The sequence below is a fragment of the Drosophila hydei genome, unplaced genomic scaffold (assembly GCF_003285905.1).
Source record: "Drosophila hydei strain 15085-1641.00,03,60 unplaced genomic scaffold, DhydRS2 tig00000426-arrow-arrow-pilon, whole genome shotgun sequence".
Lineage (NCBI taxonomy): Eukaryota > Metazoa > Arthropoda > Insecta > Diptera > Drosophilidae > Drosophila > Drosophila hydei.
The window spans coordinates 419,224-435,000 of record NW_022045728.1 but is presented as its reverse complement, the minus strand read 5'-3'; the positions used below and the strand labels follow the sequence as shown (position 1 = coordinate 435,000).

The window sequence follows — 15,777 nt, the reverse complement described above, 5'->3', positions numbered from 1 at the left end:
TTTTGATTTTGTGCAGTCAGAAATTGTTGAAATATTTTGATTTAAAAAAAATCAGTCTTAAGGCTGAAAGGATATGTTGAGCATGACTTTCACGTTTTTACATAATACATATCTATAATGCTCGAAGCCGACCTCCTTTGCCTGCTCGCACGTGCTGGTTGGAAGCGCTGACTTGGAACTGGCCACGAAATCAATTTCTCTGTCAAATCAGCAGACAAGGGGGGCGCCCCAGTGTGGCTCCACATGTGAAGTCTGTACTGTAAAAAAACTGTCATAATACATTCTCCTACGAGAAGGGCGGAAAGGACACCCTAATCCTGCGCCTTTCACTCAAAAACTTGCCATTGCTTCGCTGGCTGTGCTAATAAAACTAGTAGTTCTTATACCCTGTACATTAACACCAAATGGGCTAATACGACTTCGAGTGAAATACATATATATATATATATATATAAGTATATATATATGTACTATATGCTATACACATAAAATCCTAACTGGAGGCGTTGAATATTCAGAGATTTAATTGTTTCGTAGCACACAGGGTATCTGCTAGTCATGCTGCCTCGCTCATTGCATGGCGTTTTATTGTTATTTTTCTTGTTGTTTCGCATTTTCTGCTCGACAAAACGGTAGACCCTAAAGTCACCGGCGTCAAGCAAACAAAGCTGCCACCGACTACAAAAGTGTCTATGGCGACGGCTGCCGTTGAGCCCAAAAAAAGGGACGGCCCACCACACAAAGCAGGCCTGAGCCACGAAAGAGCCTCAACTAGGCCGCCAACTAGTCTCAAGTTTCTTCAAAAATGGTCAATTAATATTGTTGCTATTATAAATTTGTACTCGATTATTATAATATTCAAATTGCTTAAATTAATTTATGCTTCAAGAATTAAATTAAATTAAGTGAAATTTTATATATAATATTGAAGCTCTATCTGAGCTTAGTGAATATTATAAATTTTCAAAATGTGTGCATTTTTCATTTAGATGTATGAGTTTTGGTAGAACATTTCATACATGAAGTCTGTCCGTTCGCTCATTCGTCCTTTCGTCACTCCGTCTAAACGCAAATCATGGAAATCTGAGCTCTTGAAATTTGGAATAAATACTCGTATGGCCATCGTAGCTTGATGAATTGTTAAGATTTTTCAGGTACGCCTGCTAGAGGCGTGGCACGCCGGAAAACACTGTTTGAAGTAAGTCAGGCGGACTTTTAGTTAAAGTACCTGAGACTTGTCTCAGCATTTTCTCGCTTTGACAAGCCAAGATCAAAAAGCTATAGCCATATGCCTGCCGTATCTTGCACAGCTTTAGAGCTAGAGCTGAGCTACTCAGTAAGAGATATAGATTCTTCGCAGCTCGACGGAAATGATATGTCTGTGGCCACTAGGGGCGTGGCAAATCGGATCTGACTTTAAATTGTTTTGAACAAATTCTGTTATATATTTTAAGCACTATATTGAACTGTAAGCCAGAGTCTTGAAGCGATTAAATATCTACGCCTATAGGGGGCGTGGCTATTGGTTAAATTATACATATTCCAAAGTTTTAGAGCTAGAAAAGAAGAAATTCACTAATTGAGTGACTGTTGAGCTGCTCTATTGATGTGACACAATACATGGGCGTGGCATATCGAAAATACCCTGGAATCGTGCAGTTACGTTATTGCTAAGAACTGAGCCAACACTAAGCACTGGGGGCGTGGCAAGTCCAGCAAAACTATAACTTCTACAACTCAGAAAAATAGCTGTGGAACCCGCACGAACGGGTATTATGTAGTGGGTAGCACCCGCCTGCAACAGTCTTGCTTCTTATACATAAACTGCACCAACTTTTCAAGACTTTTCTATTGCCGCACAGTCTTCGAGCTCTGCTCCAAAATTGAATTAGAGTCAACAAAAAAAAAAAAGGAAAAGAAAAAGAATGACATCAAGCATGTTGTTGTCGCTTGTCATTTGACTATCGACATCTTTGTCGCCTGTCAGCTGTCAGTTGATGTGCTTAAGTGTGTGCGTGCGAGCTTCTGTGGTTGCCACCCACACGTCCACTGTCACTGCCACTGGCACTGCGTTCATCTTGGATTTCAGCGTCGCTTCTGTATTTCGAACTGGTCTGGCCGTCGTCATATTGTGTTTGGCAAATCGTTTGCGATAAAGCCAACTACATAATGTCTCTGTAGGCCAGGGTGCGATCCGGGGCACGGGGCGCGGCGCACATAAAAATGCTAAACCAGCGCTATGCTGGCGTCGCAACGACGCAAACACCCAACTCATATGACCATATAGTAATGTATCTGTCTCGCCCTCCCTCCCTCCCTCTCTCTCTCTCTCTCTGCGTGTGTGTGCGATGGGGGGAGATGGTTGGACGCAGTATAATGCGCGTTATCCTTGATTGCCTGCTTCGATAGCAGGATATGAGGCGGCTGCAAACAAGCCGCTCAACGTTTCTTATAAATACGCACACTTTGCCAAAGGCAACACGATTCCTTCAGCCAACATGTGACGGCTATGGAGCTAGCCTTGCTAATAGATAAATGGGGCATATTAGTGATTGCTGAGCTAGCAGTTGGCATTAGTTGGACGAGATATCTGAGGTCTACTTTACGAGGGGTGTCAGATGGATTTACAATTCTCATACTGCAGAAATTCCATTGCTCTCAGAGTATTTAATCTTTGACATGTCGCAGATAGCCGAGCTCCATTGTGTTCGTCTGTGGGACTATCGTGATTTTGGTCTTATTATGTTCGCCCCTTTGTTGTTGGCGTTGCTCATTTCTTTTGGCCTTTGGCTTTGTGCTGTTCCGTGTACTCATCATCATTTGGCAAGAGGGCAAGCAAAGAACTCATTGCGACTTGATTGGTGTAACACACACGGCTTACAAGTTAGCCAGCCAGCTTGGCGAGCTACCATGGCTAATTGATTTCCAACTGCAGACTGTCAATGCTCCTTGGCCAAGTAGCAACTTGTGGACATGGCCAAGCCAACTAAGCAACTAAACAACAATTTTTAATTGTGCCCCATCGTCGCCAGTGCCAGTGGCTCTGACTGTGGGTGTGGGGCTGCTGCTGATGCTGTGGCGGGGGCCAAAGGCAAATGAGTGCTCCGAGAAATATGAACGAGGTCAATGATTGTTTACACTACACTCGAATGCTGTTTACTCGGAGCTATCGCAGCCAACGACGCACAGAGCTTAAGATTGGCTGTGACGGGGCGACCGAGCAGCGGGCTGACTGCCTGGCTGGCTGGCTGGCTGACTGGGCGAGCAAATGCTGCCACTAGACACCTACCAGAGCTAAGGCCCTTACCATCGCCCCACCGTGGGCTAGGGCCACTTGGCTCGCATGTTGTTAACTACCTCTCGCTGATAGCACATTACGCCCAGAAGCACAGGTGTGTGTGTGTGTGTGTGTGTCTCTCTCTCTCCCCCTCTCTCTCTCACTGTGTACACACGTACTACACACATAAATATGTGCTTATATAGATTGTGCCCTTGCCACGACATGACTTTAAATAAGTACCCTGATTACTACCACAATTGACTGGATCTGCTGGCAACTGATCGTTGAGGAGCCACGAGGGCTGTCAGGCTAGACTTAAAGCCACTCTGGGGCTCACACTGGACTCTAGCTCGGGCTTATTCAGAGTGACTTTGCCACAGTCTAACGTGGCGCTGTGTCGTTCGCTGTGTTTCCAGCAATTGTTCTGGCTTCCCAGCGCATTGTGACGGCAAATGCTTTCATTTAAGAGCTGCATTCATTGTCTCAGCATCCTATCAATCGAGCACAAAGGGCGCAGAGCTGCAGAAGTCAATGGAAGTCACTCTAATTGTGATGGCGTGACAAGTGAAAACAATTCTCAAGCGAAGTGGAGTGCAATCTCTGTGCCTCTCTGTGCCTCTGTGTGTGCGTGCTGTGCTTTGTCTATGCGGAATATTACGTATACGCCGCGCATGACATTAAAGTGCGAACGGTGCTGGGGCGCCGGCCTGTTACGCCCGGCCACGCCCAGCTCCAGCGCCCGTTTGATTGTTTGATTGTGTGCGCGAAAGCACTTTGCAGCGCGTTCATTCATTTATTTTCATATCTTCATAATGCGGCAACGCCCAACGCATTCATTTGCATCGCTGTCCAGCCGTTTGCCAAATTCCAGCAAAGCAGCACGCAACAAATTAAATAATTAGTCGCTTAATTAATGCCGGCGCGGCGCTAAATACTCCGGTAAATTTAAATCGTTTGCGATGTCCGCTCAAAGGAAGCCAAAGCGAGTATATTCGAAGGCCAAGCAAGTGACTCCAAGTCTCTCTCGAGATAGATCTTAAATATAAATAAATTACAATTTTTTACTTTAGATTTTTATCATTGATTCATGTAGCCAAGCGCCCCCATTTGGGGGCGTTTTAAAATTAAAATTTCGCTGAAGTCAGATGTTGCCCAAAGTTTCTAGACACGCCCACTGCGGGCGTGGCCACTGCGAAAACATCTAAAATTTATTCAAAGTCCTGAACGAGTATTATGCCGTCAAGCAGCTGGTCAACCTTAGTTTTTCAGCAAATGTGTGTGAGAGAAAGAGAAAGGACGAAGAGAGGAGACAGAGAAAGAGAGAGAGAGAGAGTATGAATGCAGAGCATACAAATCCATTTAAGCCAAATCGATTTTCATGCTAAAATGTTGCCACACATAACACAAATGATCATCAATTGCACGCTGAACACATGCACAAAGAACCGCACGGCGAGTGCGAGCTGTACTCGACTGCGTAATACTCGCTCACAATGACAGTGCCTTGATTATAAGCTAGCCGACGCTCTCAAGCAGAGCTCGAATCTAATATGCCAACAGGCGAACATTGCACATCACTAATATGCTCGCTTTCATCTCTTGGGCGAGCATGCAGCAGTTCTCTTTGCTTGCCATGTGCCGCAATTCCATTTGCTTTGCCGCCTTGTGGCTGGGCCCTTTGCCCTTTTCGATCGGGCGTTGTTTTTGCCAGCTGCGACTTGGGGTTTTATATTTAAATTTTCATTTATTTGAGGCGGCTTAAAGAGCTGAGCTTAAATGGCATCTGAAGTGTGAATTGTGTCTTATTGATGCAGAAATGGAAGCAGATAGCAAAATGTGATGAAATGAGCTTCTTTAGAATATGTGAACCTAAAGTTGCTATCTAGCAACATTTCAGCTTATCAAGTTCATGATTGAATATGATTGACCAACAGTTAGTTCTCTTTGGCTCACTTGGAACAACTGTAAACACTCTGCCTAGCTCCAAATGTTGATATACTGAGTGTTTATTTTCGAGTTACACAAGTTCAAGTCAAAATAAAGTAATAAAATATATTTTCTAATATTAATAAATTAGCTTCATTTAATAGCAGGCCTTATGGCAATAATATTTTAATATAATTACAAGATTACAAGTTGCAAACTGAAACATCAATTTTCACAATCATCACAGGTTATGAATCATCGTCATTTGGAGCAATGTCTATGCCAGCTCATAATTTTTTTTGTGGTTTTAATGTTGTTTTAATAAAAGCTTTGCATTATTCATACTTTAAATGCTACTAATCTGTTTATTTAGTACAAAAAAAAAATACGAAGTGCATGTTATCCTATTTGATGAACAGGAGTATTATTTTGATAAAAATTTGAATAAATCTTAAGCGTTGAGTCATAATGTCAAATGTCAAGATAAAGTTAATAAAGAACAGCTATGCGCTGTTAAATGTGCTAGCAATGAACAAAATATTGTCAGCTCAAACTTATAAGACATCAAAAAAATCATCCTCTATGTGATTAGATATGCGCATAAGAAAAGCTCTAAGATATACCAAAGGGTCTGCCCTAGTAATAGCCCAGAGACAAGTATCAAGGATATGTTTTACTGGGCATTTGTTGCACAGCTCGTTGCAGTTTCACGAGAGGCAGCTGAATTAGAAATTATCACAGCTCAATTAGAAATGAATCAAGTCTTCTTTAAAAGGTGTTAGAAATGTTTTTAGCATTGACTAGACTTCAAGTAGCTGCTGCTCATTAGGCAGCTTTTGCGACAAGTGGCAGAGTGGCCGTTGCAATTGGCCAAGCGAATAATTGCATTGCATTAGACTAAGCGGCTTGTCTTCGCCTAATGTAAAACTTATTATGCGAATTTGCTGGCTTATGAGCTCAGCTGAGATACATTAGCAACAGCCAGCAGCAGTGGCAAGTTACATAAACACACACCAATGGCAGCGCCTAAAAATGTTGCTGGCCGAATGTAGTCGCCGCCGGCGGCATTTGCTATAAACTCAACGGACATTTTGCCAGCTTGGTCGCTGAGGCCGGCGCTGGGCGGGGGCGTGCAGTGTGCAATGTGCGCACTAATTACGACAAGGTCGGTGCACTAATTAACAATGGCTTTGAGGCAGCTAAACGATATGGCGCCCGGGCAAACATGGCCCGGCCGGCCAGCAGCAGAGCCCGAGCCGTAGCCAGAGCCAGAGCCGCTGCAGACCAGCCATAGAGAGCAGAGAGCAGAGACCAGGAACTAGGGACCAAGCACCGGAGACTAGAGACCAATGCAGACTGCCAAGCTCCATACACCTAGGCCATGCATTAATGAGTGTAATTAAATGTGAGTGTGTGTGTGTGTGGGCGTGTGTGTGTGTCGGACTGCAAGCAAGAGTTCGTCTGCTGCTGCTGCTGCTGCTGCTTGTTGCTGTTGTTGTTTGTGTAGCGCGCCATTATTTTGAGCTATTTTTATACTGAACACGAATCGTGTTAGCGAAAGTGTTTGCTTACAGAGAAAAGAGAAGAGGACTGGCATCTTTTATTTCTGAATTAATGAATACTTTAAGAGGGCAAAAATTACAATTGTTATCAGAGTTGAATCTTTGATTGCTGATTTAATTAATCTGTTAGCACAGCGCAAATAACATGACCTTTTCGTAGCCATTACTTAAGCTGTCCGCCCAAAATAACCATGTGCAGCTGCAGCTATATATGTCGTAGGTTAGTTTTAGTCCTCGTTAGGAAATTTCAATGGCTAAGTTCGTTATTTCTGTGTCACAGGAAATCATTTGCATTATATATATTCCAAATATAGTATTTCCATAATATTAAATTTGCTTAAATTCTACTTTTTTCTGGCGCATCTCTATGGAAAAAGCTCACAGCAAACTGAACTATCTATGCTAAGTCTTAAAGTTTTTCAAAGCAGTTTCTCGGCGATTGTTGGGCGAGTTAATGGCAATTGTCAAGCTAGAAGAAGGTCAAGACGGCTGAGTGTGGATATAGCTGATTGGAAAATGCGATTAGATAGCTGAGATTTGGGTTTAACTCTTGTCGCTTTTTTGACTGCGGCCAGGCGCCAAAAGTTGATAACAATGGTATGCCTCTAACGGTCAAAAGCTTAAAGCTCTCGCTTCGACGAAAGCTTGTGTTGAGTAAAATATTCAAAGAGCGAAGGGGAGAGAGAGAGAGAGAGCGCACAGCTGCCACAAGGGCTGCATGAGAGCGTCAGCGGGCAGAGGACTGGTCGGGTTGAGCGCGTGGGAGTTAGCGCTCGTAATGTCAATTGCTTGGGCTCTAAGTCTGTGTGCAGTACTTTTAAGCCTGTGCCTCACTTAGAGAGCACACTCACATCTCACAGAGACGCACACACACATGGATTTCCGTGGATTTATTAATGCGATAATATAACGCATACGCCGCGTGGGCTGCTGTTTGTTTCCTTTCGTTCTTATTTAATTTCATGTACTTTTTTCTGGCATCGCGAGATGAGCGAAATTAATAAAATTTTGCTAATGAAAATAACAAATTTTATAGCATAATTAAAAGGGATTGCCCAACAGCAGCCGACCTTACGCTCTATGTCTCTCTCTCACTCTTCATATAACTCCTAATCAAATGTGAGTGAAATAAATTACGCTTAAATTATAGCAATGTGGCCATCCGGCTCAGTGCTGGCTCATTTTCATTTCAATTTTCATATATCCCAAGGAAAATATAAAAAAGGTGTGAATTTGTAAAAATATGAGATATCTGTATGATATATATATAGGTAATATAAATTCTAATAGTGCAAAGTATTTTATTAAAATATATTGTATTTTAAGCCTGAATTTCTATTATTCAGTTTGGCTTTGTTGATGCTCAAAAATATATTTTTATATTTATGTTACTTTTATATATTATATCTTTTATGTATGCATAAATTTTAGCCTATAGAAACTTATGTTTTGACTGAAGTCCTTTCATTGTAGCAGTAATTTGTAAAAAAAGTTTAGCTGGTTTTCAAACTGTATAAATTGTGTTTAATGTTTATAAATTTAATTAATTTACAATTGCTTAAAAATTAGTTTATTATTATGGAAAAGAAATGATTTAAGTGCTGGCAAGCCAGGATTTTTAAATATATATTTTAATCCACTTATGAATTTTTTTATTCAATTTTTAAATAGAAACAAAACATTTGAAATTCATTTATTGGCTGGTAGCATAATATAATATTTCAATTTTGTTTTGTAATTGCTAGATAATTAAAACTTTGTGAATCTGTAAATAATTAGAAATGCATAAAAATAGAATAAATAAAAATAAAAATTATATTACAAAAATAAAAATTTTAAAATAAAAATAATGAAAAAGAATTAAATAATAATAATAAAAAGAATATTAAAAATAATGAGAATAATATAAAAATTTTAAAATACTAAAAATAATATAATAATAATATAAAAATAATACTACAAATACTGTATTAAAATTTAAAAAATTATAAAAATATTAGAATTGTAAAATGCTAAAAATTATATGAAGAAAAGTGTAAAAACTATAAAAATATATAGAAAATAATTATAATAAATAGTGAATATAATAAAAAAAATTAAAACCAATAATAAAAATATAAAAATACTGCAAATAAAACAAGAATCTCCAATGTGCCACGCCTCAAGAGTTAAACAAGCTGATAAGCCAGTTGGAAGAAATATATCAATATAGTCATGCCACTTTAGATTTATTCAACTGATTCATTCGCTCAAAACTGCAATTACCTAAATAGAAAACAAAATTAAATAATAAATATATATAAGTCAAAAAGGACTGAATCGGAATTTCATACATTAATGATCCAGCTAATATGAGAACTTCTAATATAACGATGCGGTGGCGCGATGTAAATAGTTTCAGTTGAAGATATTTTGGCAAACTTTCGGCAACAAATTGGTTTTTCCGCTGAGTGTGTCGGGGCTCATTTGTATGCAGCGAGACGAGGCGCATGGTTAAATTGCCACAGCATTCTTATGGGCTGGGCTGCAGAGTGTGGCAGTCAAATAAATGGTGCATTTATTTATTTAAACTATTCCGGCGATATCAGCCTAGCTCTGGCAACAACACAACGCTCAGGCAGCGACGTCAACGGCGACGACGGCTGCTGTGGCCCCGAGCGAGGCTAGGCTTTTTTCGGCTATAGTTTTGAAAGCTCGCTCCAGGAGCGAACGATGCGCGTCTCTTCAACTTCAGAGTGTGCCAGTGTGTGTGGGTGTGCTTGTGTGTGTGTGTGTGTTAGTGTTGAACTTCCTCGTCGTTTGTCGTGCTCGTCGGTGGTATCAACAAGGACATTCGACCTACTGTTGATTGCGCACCGAAGCTTTTCAGTTGATTTTGAGACCGTGCCACGTACGGAACACGAGGGCTGCCGATTCGCCGGAGTCCCACAGCGAGCGCTCAGCATGCAGCGTGTTTCTTAAGTCCAAAAACAATCTTTTCGTTGCTGTTGCTGTTGCCGCTGCCGCTGCTGCTGCTGCTGCTGGCCATTTTGCCATCATAACGGAGTGTGCTGTGAGCGCGTGTGTGTGCGTGCGTGTGTGTTCCGTTGCCGTCCGGCTCGATAAGGTATATTACTCAAGCAATTGCTGGCTTTCCTAGCTCCTAACTTTTCAACTCATTTACCAAATTCCCATAAGTCTGCTCTATTTTTTTTCAACAATTTTTTTTTTTGGTGAATTGTGTTTGTGCTGAGCAAGAAAGAAATATATAAATAAAAAAAATATTTAAAACAGATATTCGCAGACATCAGGCGATGTCAGTCAAAAGCGATGCGGCTGCTATATTGATAAAGCCACACACACAACTTAATAAAATACACACACACACACACACACACCTAACGGAAGAGAGACACTGGCAGACAAATAGAGCGACAGACGGACAGACAAAGGGACAAGCGTAGGGAGACCGCACTGAAAAACGAGTCTGACAACTTAACGACTTACTTAGTCAAATAAAGAGAGAGGTACGACGACACAAAATAACATGGCCCAAATATGGCCAGCGGGGGCGCTGGGGAGTTGGCGAGTGGGTGCCAGGGAGTGCAAAGTGTTTGGCTGTTAGATAGAGACAGATAGTTGTGAGCTGGGCAAATGCTGCTTAAGTTGTGTAAAGAGACAGCCTAATGGACTGCCCAGGCAAGCCATAAAGGGTAACAGTCACACCCGCACACACACACACACACACGCACACCTACAGCTACACCTACACAGTTGTCTGTTCAAATATTCAGTTTTTCTTCTTTTCTTTTTTTTTTGTTTTTACTTAGTTTGCGTTCTCAAAGCAAAAGGTGCGATGCTGCCTTTGGTCCTTTTGCTCTTTACGCTTTGCCTTTGCTGCTGTTGCGCTTTGTCGTTGTTGTAGATGGTCGATGGTCGCGTGGCTTACGAAATTGAATGAATATAATCAAATCAGAATGAAAGAGGTTATGTAAATGTTGCTGCTGCACGTTGCTCGGCAGCATCGCGCTGCTCTCATTCGCGCCGCCACTCCCAGCGCCCACTGCCATATAAAACTTGGCCATACATATGTGTATATATGTATATGCATATGTATGTCTATATGTATCTGTGTGTGTGTGTGTATATAGATGATGGCAAAAACTTGTATCTAGCAGTTGCTGCCAGTCGCTGGAGTTGGCGTTGCTTCTCATCCGAGTTGCTGTTGTTTGGGATTTTGCATAATTTAAAGCGCAAGTTAATAGCCAAACACATGTGTTGAAACATTTTCGGGCTGTTTGGGGACGGCAGGGTGTGTTGGGTAAATGCTTTTGTGGATTTATCTATGGGCATGTGTGTGTGGTTGGGAATTCACTTGGAATGTTTGAACTTTGAACAACAGTGCAAAGTTTTTGCTGTCGCAGCCGAAAGACTATTAGCTGGACTTTATTTTCGGTACTAATAATTTCTATGGGCGAGTTAGTTATGCAGAGTCTTGCAGCCACAAAATTATATGCGATGTACTTCTTGTTCAACAACAACAATCAATCTTAGCTAAAGCACACGCACACACACACACGCACACACACACATTGAATGACAGACAGATGTTGTCAGGAATTTGCAATTTGCATTTCAAGACATTTCTCAACAAGAAATTGAAAAACTCAAAGAAAAGATTAGCAAAAAGCAAAAAAAGACCCTGAAGACTGCAATCACAGCTCAAAAAGAAATTGCACAAAAAGCCAGCTGTATGCGGCCTTTGCCTTTTGCATACCATTTGGCTAAGTCCCAACGGCACCCACGACCTTTTGGCAGACCCGAAAAAAAACACACATAAAATGCACCTAAATTAGCGACGTCGGGGGGCGTGGCAGCTCGCTGCCTGAGTATGGCAATTAGTTGGGCTGTAGAGCGGGCAAACATGTGCCATGCGAGAATAGTTTACCGCTGCGAAATTCCAATGAACGTCTTAGAGCGGACGGGCTGTGGCAAAGGGAAAGAGCTTTAAGCCAATGCCTGTTGAAAACTCATTGATAGTGGCAACTCCGAATGCACACAGACAGAAGAATATATATATATATATATATATATATATATATATATATATATATATATATATATATATATATGTGTATATATATATCAGCATAAACAGTCGAGTTGATCAGCTCCGTCTTTTCGTCTATTCATCGGAATTTATCTTAGATTTCCTTTGCTCAGCCATTCAAACATCGTTTGCTAATTAAAAACTGCTGAGTATCTTAAGGCTTGGCAACTGTTTCCAGATAGGGTATATCGGTTTTGCGCAATCTCCTTTTTGATGTGCCTTCATTTCTCCGTCCGTGCCTCCGTCCGTCTGGCATGCAAGCCATTTCGCAGACATTGAAGCTAGGAACATATTCCCTAGTCTTATTAAGTCTTGAAATCTCCCCGATATGTTCGCTAGGGGCGTGGCCAATCAGCAAATACTATAGCTGTTGTAGGCTCTATTATGGTAGGTGCTAGAGACTTGCAGTTTGAAGCAACTTAAGATCTGAAGCATAATGCACATCAATATGAAATATATAGTAAATATGTAGTAAATATATAATAGATATAGATTAGATATATACTATATATATATTATATTTAGCTTATATATCAGATATATCGATATAGCATCTCCCATATGTTCAGTGCTAAAAACTAAGTTTCCGTTGACCTCCTCTATTGACTTACCTAAAGATCTGTCTTCTTCCTAAAGAGCTCTCTGCACTCCCTTCACAATATATATACCGTTATTTGCCGTTATTTGTTGTCCTGCTCAAAATATATAATTACTAGATTTTCCCCAGTATGTCTAAGCCTATTTAAGAGAAGTTTCAATTGCCTAATGAAGTCCCTTACGGCTGAGTCGTGCCCATTAATTAGCTTAATTTACTTAATTTAGTTTCGTATATCTTCTCATACGCGCCATTTGATTTAATTATACAAAGTCTGTAACATTTCAGAGGCTGTGAATTGTGTGAATTCCGCATAGTTGGCCGATTGCAAAGATTTTGTCTCGCTGGCTGTTGGCATTCAAGTTATTTGCTTAGCTGCGATGCCTCCTAAGGCAGGTTGACTCTAGAGAGTGTGTGTGTGTGTGCGGTGTGTGTGTGTGTGTGTGTAGGTAACCACGTCAGCGCTGCTTGGGCCAGTCGCCAATGCTTGTGCTTTCGGCTGCTCTGGCCAAAACAAATTGGCATACGAACTCGTTGGGCAAAGTTCTCTGGGCCCGTCTTCTAACTTGTTTACAAGTCGTTTGGCAATTATTCAATTAAATGTCGACGCCAACGGCAATTCTGTGTAATTTTGACGCACGTAGCGGCAAAAGTTCAAATACATTTAAAGCTGACGGGAAATCGCGTAATGTCGACCGCCTCCGTGATAGGGGAGAGTCGGGCCAATTGAGAGTCCTGCACCTGCAATTCGGAATTGTGTTGCCCGAGGTCTTAAAGTATGCTCAATTTTCTTTCCTTTTCAATTTCCTACAACGACACAGCCAGACGGCCCGGGCCTTTGCCTGGCACAAACAACTTCCGTCAGCACTGTGGCTCGAACGATGCTTGGCCAGCTCGTTAGCCATTGCAATTGCAGTTGCATCACAGACATCGTTGTCTGTCCATCTTGGTTCACTGCTGGCTGCCTCGGCTCGCCTCGGCTCTGCTTCATTTGTCCTTTCTGTTTACCTACCCGAGCAAGCGCCTATTTCCAGGCTGACTAAATACATATTTCCCATCCACATGTCTGCACATCTCTATTTATATACACATATGTGTGTGTGGGTGGATGTGGGTGTGGGCGTGGCTGTAGCCCAGGGTCACACGGCCATTAAACGTGCATTTCTAATGATCGTTGCACACAGCCCCAGAGTCATGCACTCCAAATAGCTCTAAATTATTTTGTATACATTTTAATTACGATATTCAGAGCTAAATATTTCAGACATTGAATCATTTCAAAATAATTAAGATTCGTATTAAATTGCTAAAGTTCATAACTCTATATGTCTATTTAACTATCCATATTAAATTGTCCAGAGATAAAGAATAAATCTTGAAACCCTGTTGGCTTTGCTTGCAGTAATGAGAATCGCTTGGAAGGGCAGTCAGAATATAATGGTGCATATGAAGTGCTATATATATGTAGATATATATATATATATATATATATATATATATATATATATATATATATATATAGAGTAAGAAGTATATATAAGAAGAGTAAGTAATACAGAGAAAAAGACAATGAGAGTGAGAGATGGGAGTACTGAGAAGAGCGGCTAGAGGGATGTAGAGAGCTGGAGGGATGTAGAGGGAGAGAGACACATACAGTCATACAGAGAGAGGGAGAGAAAGAGAGAGAGAGAGACAGAGAGACTAAGAGAGAGCTGGACAGATAAAGAGATAGAGAGAGGTTGAAGGAGGCTAAGAGTAATGCAAAGTGAGAGAATGCGAGCGAGAGGGCAGAGGGATGAGAAGAGAGACAGAGAGAGAGAGAGAGAGAGAGAGAGAAAGAGATTAAGGGACACAGTAGACCAATAGAGATTAAAAGAAAAATCGAGCAAGAGATAGAGGAGCAGAAAAATAATAAAACAGACACAAGCTGAGTCAGAGAGACAGAGAGAGAAAGATATAAAGAGGAAGGCATAGAGAAGCAGCTAGAGAAGGCCATGGAGAGAGAGAGAGTGAAACAGAAGCAGATCGTTGGAACAGCTCATTTAAAGTCAATTGAAGGCTTATCCAAATTTGTAACAAGGAATTAAAAAAGTTTGCGCACGAAATTTGCTTGGGAAATTATTTACATTTTAATTACATAACTTGATTGCAAAACTTGTCGTCATCCATACCAGCAGCAGCAGTGTCGGCATTGTCCTTGTTGCCCAAACCGCAAAGGTAAAGGAGGCGAATAGAACTCAAGGCACATTCAAACTTTTCGCTAGCCGTCAGCCAGATGCCCTTCGCTTAGATACTCATTAATTATACGTTCAGCTAAATGAATCAGAACTGAACAGAAACGCGCGAAACTTACAAAATGTCCCTGATATTTTGTGCTTAAAAGAATTGCCACGAGAATCGCATATTTGTATAATGCTTAAAGCAGGCTGTTTACAAAATTATGAATAGCATTGCGGAAGAGTAGAAGTTGACTAAGTGACTGACTGAGTGAATGAGTGACTGACGCCAGCTCCTTTTGGCATTCGCTGGTATTGTGAGATGTCCCTGGCTGTTGACGTAGTCAGCGTCGTCGTGTTTTTGGCTATGCACACACCCACACACACACACACACACACACACACACACACACACACACACACACACGCACACAAAACGGGCTCTGACATGCTTAAATATCAAAGTAGCTTTTGCTATTCATCAGCTCGGCTGACGCTCGGGGGCCCGTGGCGTTTCTCTGGCCATGGCAGGTGCATGGCAGGGCTGTGGCTAGTGCATGATGGATAGCGTTCCGCCGTGACAATGTGCCTTGTGGCTCACAGCTGATGTGCACGCCTATCTTTAATCTCTCCGTCACTTGTTCTTTCAGATCTAACCATTGGCAAATCGGGATAAGACACGCCCCGTCCAATTACCTGTTAACGTTAACAGGCTGCCCGTTGCTGACCCAACTGGCTTTGCGGGCGCACTCATCTCTCATCGACACACACCACCAATACCAGCAACACAATGGGCAAGAAGAACTCCAAATTGAAGCAGGACACCATTGATCGTCTGACAACGGACACATACTGTGAGTAGGCAACAATCCCAACCCTCACCCCTCCCCCACATCTCTCTGGGCACACAAATCATTTTGGGTGCGTCCCAGCCTTGAACTCTATATGAATTATTGTGTCGAGCATTAAAAACTCTTGAAAGCCATTTTGGCAGCTCAAACGTGCGCAAGTTTTTCGCAGATAAATGCGAAACGGCACAGAAATTCGACTATGTTTCTGCCATGTAGCATTTAAGTGCTGCCTGCATCCCCCCTAAGTGCCACTGGGGT

General features: G+C 41.5%; 1 protein-coding gene across 5 annotated transcripts in view; it reads left to right on the top strand.

Annotated features, from left to right (window-relative positions):
* LOC111593067 (frequenin-1) overlaps positions 1-15,777 on the top strand; it is a 35,030-nt gene that overhangs the window by 3,287 nt on the left and 15,966 nt on the right. For 4 of the 5 annotated variants that reach the window (XM_023305645.2, XM_023305643.2, XM_023305647.2 and 1 more), the window contains one exon: positions 15,319-15,522. In XM_023305645.2, coding sequence (XP_023161413.1) covers positions 15,459-15,522 — 64 coding nt within the window. In that variant the 5' untranslated portion in view covers positions 15,319-15,458. Of the gene's footprint in view, positions 1-9,781; positions 9,875-15,318; positions 15,523-15,777 lie in introns of those variants that run through there. The other variant, XM_023305646.2, reaches the window with a different exon arrangement.